This window comes from Henckelia pumila, chromosome 4 (genome assembly GCF_033568475.1).
Source record: "Henckelia pumila isolate YLH828 chromosome 4, ASM3356847v2, whole genome shotgun sequence".
In the NCBI taxonomy this organism is placed as follows: domain Eukaryota; kingdom Viridiplantae; phylum Streptophyta; class Magnoliopsida; order Lamiales; family Gesneriaceae; genus Henckelia; species Henckelia pumila.
In genome coordinates, this window is record NC_133123.1 from 199845457 (window position 1) to 199853315 (window position 7859).

The window sequence follows — 7859 nt, forward strand, 5'->3', positions numbered from 1 at the left end:
TATTGTATGACCAAAATGGGAATGCCCTGCTTTTTGGCGGAAACAGTGCACTCTTCCTACTTGGTCCCCTTATAAACCTTTAACTCATGCTCCACTAAGAATCCAGCCTATAACCTAACAACTTGATCACCCAAAGACCCCATTCAAACCACTGGAACAACTTTCCCAAGACAAACAACTCACAAGGCCAGCCCCTTAGACTCACACAAACCTTGAGACCGACACCTCGCCCCCAACCAAAATTCCCCATCTCGATCAACCCCTGTCCTAAGCTAATTCCTTGCTCGAAATAGCCCTGATCCAAGATAATTCCCAGCTCAAAATCGATTCCTTTCAACACACAGGCTCGCAACCGACAACCCATTCGCCTTGACCTATGCTAGACATTTCAAACAACCTAGGTGCTACCGTGTGAGCTACGCTCTCACCCATGATAGCCCCTATTTCACCATCCAACAACACACAAACTCGAATCAAACACAAACTCAACACAATGATAGAATCTCGAAAATATGGCAGGAACGGACAATGATCAGAAACATTTATCACACATCTATCCATTTCAAGAAATATGATATGACTCAATCTCAATCATGATCAATACACCACAAGGAAAAACTGAGCTTCGAACAGGCAGAAAAATAAGGGCATCGGTCAGGAAATTAAAATGCCCAGAAAAAAAAATCGAACAAGCTTTCGTAAATCCTGGAATCCGAAATGCAAACAAGTAAAGCACACCAAAGGGAATCAGGGATTTCGAACGGCTAATCCAAGAAAAAACATAGAACAAGATCAGCTTTTAATAGCGTTGGGCCATATTTGAAAATTCAAGAATTAAACATTTTAAATATTCTGATGTCACGGCAACGAGTAAAATATTTAAATAACAAGCAGAGCAATTAAAAAAATAATTTAAACAAACTAGACTAACGTTTAAAAAATAATTTAAATAAATACACAAGCAGAAATAAAAACCCTTAAAATGATTTGGACAATTAAAAGCATTTAAAATAAATAAGCTAGATATTTAAAATAATTTAAAATAACTATCCACTAAACCAGGCTATTTAAAATAAATAAATAAGTTGGACAACTAAAAATCATTTAAACAAATAAGCTAAACAGTTAAAATAATTTGAACGAATAAACTAAACAATTAAAATCAAAAATTATTTAAATAGGCAAAAACCTTAAACCTTTAAAATCTTTAAAAAAATTAAATTATACAATAAAATCATTTGAATAAATAAGTAATATTTTATTAACACATAATTCAAATAAAGAATTTAAATCAAATAAACTTAAAAATAAAAATTCTAATATTTATTAAATTAAATGCATGCGATTTAGTAGATTAGATTTTAGGTGCTACAAAAAAATTAACTTCAAATGCTGAAACAGTTATAATAAAATTGCTCAGACAAAAAATGTAAACTGACACACATGAAAATACTGGCAACTAATAAAAATATTTAAACTGTTTCAAAAACCCTCAACAATAAAAATAAATAAATTGTTTCATTAAAACGTCAAGTTGCGGAAGCTGCATGGTCATGATTTGCGCCGCCACACGACCATCGCACCCGCCAGACAACACCACCTACTCATCATCATTACCTGCATCGATAAAGTCTAGAGAGCCTAATGGATCAGCAAGAAATATCCGAATATAGCGAAAATACATAACTCTATGAACTTTAAACTTGTACATTAAAACATCAACTTTAGGGCATGATTGGTATACTTGAATGGAATAGAGTTGGAATGAAATCAACTTTGGAATGAAATAAGAATAGGAATAAAATGATAAGTTTATTCCATTCAAATGATAGGTACCAAAAAAATAAAATCGGAATGGAATCAGATTATTTTTAATTATCAAATAATGTTTTCATTAAAATCCAAAATATTAGATATTCAAAAATATTTATTATAGGTTTAAAAAAATATTTATTATAATTATTATTTTAAAACAATAAAAAAATATAACTATTTATAGCCTATTAATCATTATAAAATTATCTTTATAATAAAACTAATAAAATTATTAATCTGAATTTAGTAATTATTATTATTATTTAATTTATTAAAAAATAATTATTTTTTAATAAAAGATAATGATAGTTATATATTTTATAATATACATTATTAAGTGAACGTTTAATTTGTTTAATGAGATGGGAATGCTCATTCCATTCCCACCTTATTCCCTCCTACCAATCATACCCTTAGTACTTTAAAACCTTTAAACTTCAAGCATGCACACAAGCACACAAATCTCAACTTTTACCTTTAAACATTCAAACACGTCCCAAAAGAGACACCTCAACTTTTTTTTTACACCTCAATATATAACGAACACCCCGCAAAAGAACACAAATCAACACACTCCAAACACATCGCAAAAGAATGCACATTAACCTCATAAAAATAATTCCTTTTCTTTTCGACCTGTGGCTCAGAAACTTTCCTCACCTTTTCTTTATAGTCGTCTAATCAAGCATTATACAAGGATATCCAGGTTGGAGGGAGAATTATGACCCGAAGGCCTTATCCAATACTCCGTCAAACCTCTAGTGGAGGGGCATCATGACTCAATGGAATACATGCATCCACACTTCGTCTTCTTCATAGGAAGAGCATCATGACCAAGGAGCCTACATCTACACTCCATCAACCTCTTAGTAACTCCACCACAAGCAATAAAAATATTTTTTCCCACTCTTCTTTTTCTCCAAAATTCAGAACACAACACACCCACAACACAACACAAAAACATACACAAAAACACATTGAAACTCACGCAAACTCATACTCACGCATGCACACACACAACAACACACACCAACCCCACTAACGCATACACCAACCCAACCCCCACCTAGCCCCCACTCACACGACACACTACAGAACATATAAATACGAAACCCAATTCCACACAATCAATATTGGAATTTCCAAAATTCATGACACACGTTATACATATAGAAACATATATATACCCGACACACAAACAGTATATTTATAAATATATACAAGATAGACGCAGTATATATATATATATATATAGAATATATACATAAAATTCATATACATATACATAAACTATCATATCTCGTTTAGATCGTTAAAAACATACTCAAATCTTTTAAAAATATATGGCTTCATCGATGAGTCAAAAAACGAATTAAAACTTGCCTCTATATGTAGAACGATTGATCTGAAACGCATTTCTGAAATCGAAGATAGGCCGTAACACAATCAACACACGAATTCTCCACCTTCAAGAATCCTAGCCCTCACGTTTTTCTCCCCTTCTCACAACTGAATGCTCTCGACTTTTCTCTTTTTTTTTTTACGCTTTTCTTACGTTTTTTTTAAATTTGTTATCTAATTACTATACTTAATTACTAATTACATTAATTAATTACTATTCTAAATAAAAATACACCCTAACTCAAATACAAACATACACACGCAAATCTCATATATATATAACGATATACACACGTATTTAATATAAATATTATATATATATATATATATAATATTTATATTAAATATATATAAATATATATATATATATATATATAGCTTATCAACTCCTTTTAAATAAATCTCAATATTTATTAAATGGGTAAAATACACTACTCTGTCCAAAAATCATAAAATCTTCCTACAACTTAATTTAATTAATTAATGTCCGGTCTATTCCTAAATAAATTAAAAATAAACCATGCTAATTAAATCCCAAATTACTAAAATACTACCTTTTACCTTAAATTGTGTCCGGTTATCTCTTCACCTGAAAGCCTCCAATCGTCGTCCTCTATAACTTTAAAAATCTCAAAATTCGTCATACGTTAGAAATAAATATAATTTACTTCTAACACATAAAATAACTTAAAAATAACTCAATTAATTTCAAACAGCACATTTAATATCATGCATATGGTCTGGTCAGTCATTGGATTTCTTGGGCGTTATAATTCTACCCCCTTAATAGAATTTCGTCCCCGAAATTCGGCTTACCAAAAAGTTTTGGATATCTGGCTAACAAATCAGACTCTGTCTCCCATGTAGCTTGCTCCACTAAATGGTTCTGCCACTGAACTTTGGAAATCACTCGGTTCCTTAGCTTCCTCTCTTTCCTCTCGAGGATACGTACCGGCCTCTCCTCGAAAGACAGGTCTTTTGCTAATTGTAAGGGTTTGAGCTCTAGTACATGCGTCGGATTAGCCATGTACTTCCTAAGCATCGAACATGAAAGACATTATGCACTGCAGAAAGATGGGCGGTAATGCCAATCTGTAGGCTAAAGTCCCTACTCGCTCCAGAATCTCAAACGCTCAGATGTAACGAGGGCTTAACTTCCCTTTCTTCCCGGATCTCAGCACTCCATTCATCGAAGCCACCTTCAAGAACATGTAATCTCCCACTGCAAACTCCATATCATGCCTACGTCTATCAGCGTAGCTCTTCTGGCGACTCTGAGTGGTTCTCATGCGTTGACTAATCTGCACAACCATCTCAGCATTTAGTCTCACGATTTCTGGTCCTATATCAACCCTCTCGCCAACATCATCAATTGAATCGGAGTCCTGCACTTCCTCCCATACAATGCTTCATAGGGAGCCATCTGAATGAAAGCCTGATAGCTATTATTATATGTAAACTCTATTAGTGGTAACTTCACATCCCAACTCCCTCGAAAGTCCAGTACACACGCCCTCAACGAGTCTTCCAATGTCTGAATCACTCTCTCCGACTGTCCGTCTGTCTGTGGGTGAAAAGTTGTGCTGAAGTCCAGCCTAGTCCCCAACGCATGATGCAAACTTCTCCAGAAACCAGACGTGAATCGTGGATCTTTGTCAGTGACAATCGACACTGGAATACCATGCAACCTGACTATCTCTTTCAAGTACAGTTCAGCATACTTACTTATGTTATAGGTCGTCTTAACTGGCAAGAAGTATGCTGATTTGGTAAGACGATCCACAATCACCCAAATCGAGTTAAAACCCTGCAAAGTCCTCGGCTAACCCACAAAAAAATCCATGCCGACATGCTCCCATTTCCACTCCGAGATAGAAAGCGGTTTCAACATCCCAGCTGGCCTCTGGTGCTCTGCTTTCACCTGCTGACAAGTGAGACACTCGCTCACAAATCTGAAGATATCTCGCTTCATACGTGGCCACCAGTACAAACGCTGTAAATCCTTGTACATCTTCGTACTCCCTGGGTGGATAGAATACAAAGATCGGTGGGCTTTGGTCATAACCTCCTGTCTCAGTGTATCATCAGCCAGAACCCAAAGTCTTCTCGATATCGTATAATACCATCCTCAACTGTATACAAACCATTGTCCCTCTCCACGTCTCTCTGCCTCCATGTGAGTAACTGTGCATCAGACAGCTGTTCCTCAAGAATTCTATCTCTCAAGGTCGACTGCAATGTCAAGGCTGCTAACTTGAATGATACCTCTTGAGTCACAAACTCCAAGTCGAACCTCTGCATCTCCAACAACAACGGTTTCTGAACTGTCAAGTGTGTCAATCCTGCTGACTTCCTGCTCAGTGCATCAGCAACCACATTGGCCTTCCTCGGATGGTAATTAATCACACAGTCGTAGTCTTTCACTAACTCCAACCATCGACGTTGCCTCATGTTCAGCTCCTTCTGTGTGAAGAAGTACTTGAGGCTCTTATGATCTGTGAAGATCTCACATCTCTCACCATATAGATAGTGCCTTCAGATCTTTAGTGCAAAGACTACTGCTGCTAACTCCAAATCGTGAGTGGGATAGTTCCTCTCATGGGCCTTTAACTGCCTGAAAGCGTAGGAAATTACTTTTCCATCTTGCGTCAACACTTCTCCCAAACCTGACATAGAAGCATCGGTGTACAGCACAAAACCTCCCTGCCCAGATGGAATCGCTAACACTGGAGCCTCTATCAAAGCTTGCTTCAGCCCTTCAAGTGCCTTCTGGAAATCTGAACTCCACACGTACTTGACTCCTTTCCTTGTCAAAGATGTCAAAGGTAGAGACATCTTCGAGAATCCCTTAATGAATCGCCTGTAGTAACCTGCAAATCCTAAGAAACTGCGTATCTCACTGACTGTCTTAGGCACTGGCCAAGTCCTCACTGCTTCCACCTTAACGGGGTCCACCTCGACTCCTTCTTGGGAAATAATATGCCCCAAGAATGCCACCTTCTCTACCCAGAAGTAACATTTACTGAATTTTGCGAACAACTGTCTATCCCTCAAAATCTGCAACACTGTCCTCAGATGTATGGCATGTTCCTCTCGATTCTTGGAATAGATCAAGATGTCGTCAATAAATACAATCACAAACTGATCCAAGTATGGCTGGAAGACTCGGTTCATCATGTCCATGAACATTGAAGGAGCATTCGTCAGTCCGAAAGGCATAACCAGAAATTCTTAGTGGCCATAGCGAGTTTTGAAAGTTGTCTTATAGATGTGTACCTCTCTAATCCTCAACTGATGGTACCCTGAACAAAGATCTATCTTCGAAAACAATGTTGCCCCCTGGATTTGGTCGAACAAGTCCTCAATTCTCGGCAATGGGTATTTATTCTTTACTGTTAGCTTGTTTAACTCCCTGTAATCAATACACAACCGCATATTGTCATTATTTTTCTTCACGAACAGCACTGGTGCGCCCCAAGGTGATGAACTAGGGCATATGAATCCCTTGTCAAGTAACTCCTGAATCTGATCTTTCAACTCCTTCATCCCTGTAGGGGCTAATCTGTAGGGAGCCTTAGATACTGGTACTGCACCTGGTACAAGATCAATGGAAAATTCGATCTCCCTATCTGGTGGTAGTCCAGAAATATCGTCAGAAAACACTTCTGAAAACTCATTAACCACAACAACATCTGATAAATTATGTGCTTTTAGAGAAGCCACTGATCGAACCTGCCTATCACTCTACGATGCCTGACACGACAACTGACCTCCTTGAGGTAGTCTAACTGTCACCAGTCTGCTCCTGAAATCGATCACTACTCCATATCTGCTCAACCAGTCAATCCCCATAATAATATCAAAGTCTGGCATCGGTAGCACTATCAGATCAGCCGTCAGTGCATTACCCTGCAACTCTAGAATAATCCCTCTGAACACCCGATTAGTAAGAAGCTCTTCCCCTGATGGGACAGATACATTATAGCCTACCTCTGTCTCCTTAGGAAATATTGGCAGCCACCTCATGCATGACTCATATACAAAGCGTGGGATGCCCCTGAATCTAACAATGCAACAGTAGAAATGCCATCCAGTGAGATCATACCTGTGATAACGGTGGTGTCTGGATCAGCCTGCTCTGCATCATCATGAATGCCCTGCCTCTGACTAGCTGCTTCAATTGCAAACAATTTCTAGCAAAATGTCCAGGAGCTCCACACTTGAAGCATACATTCTGTCGCCACTTGCACTCTCCAAAGTGGTTACATGAGAAGTTAGGACAAAACGGCTTTTCCCTGTTGTTGGCTGGAGCTGGAAGCACAAACTGCTACTGCTATGATGGTGGTCAAGCTGGTCCAGTATTTCTCTTCTTGGACGGCCCCTGATGGTCACGCTGCTGGAAATCCTGGCGCTTTCCCTGCCTCTCCGCCTCAATCTCCTTCCAACTATGCTTCGCTTTCAGTGCTTTAGCCACGGATGCCTTGTAGTCCGCTGGCTCAGTAAGCATTACATCCCTCTTATCGTAGGCCTCAAGCCATCAACGAAGTGCCTCGGTCTCTCAGCAGCATTCTCCCCAATAAGAGTAACAAAATGACATCCCCTTTCAAACTTCCTCACATATTCACCAACTTCCATGTTCCCTT

General features: G+C 38.0%; 1 protein-coding gene across 1 annotated transcript; it reads right to left on the reverse strand.

The window, feature by feature from the left end:
• Positions 1–3991: 3991 nt before the first annotated feature.
• Positions 3992–5517, reverse strand: LOC140862589 (uncharacterized). The gene is made up of 5 exons (XM_073265622.1): positions 5340–5517; positions 5138–5238; positions 4724–5023; positions 4372–4601; positions 3992–4250 (listed from the first exon to the last, which is right to left on the reverse strand). Exons 1-5 carry the CDS (start codon positions 5515–5517, stop codon positions 3992–3994), a joined length of 1068 nt encoding a protein of 355 aa, XP_073121723.1.
• Positions 5518–7859: the final 2342 nt, after the last annotated feature.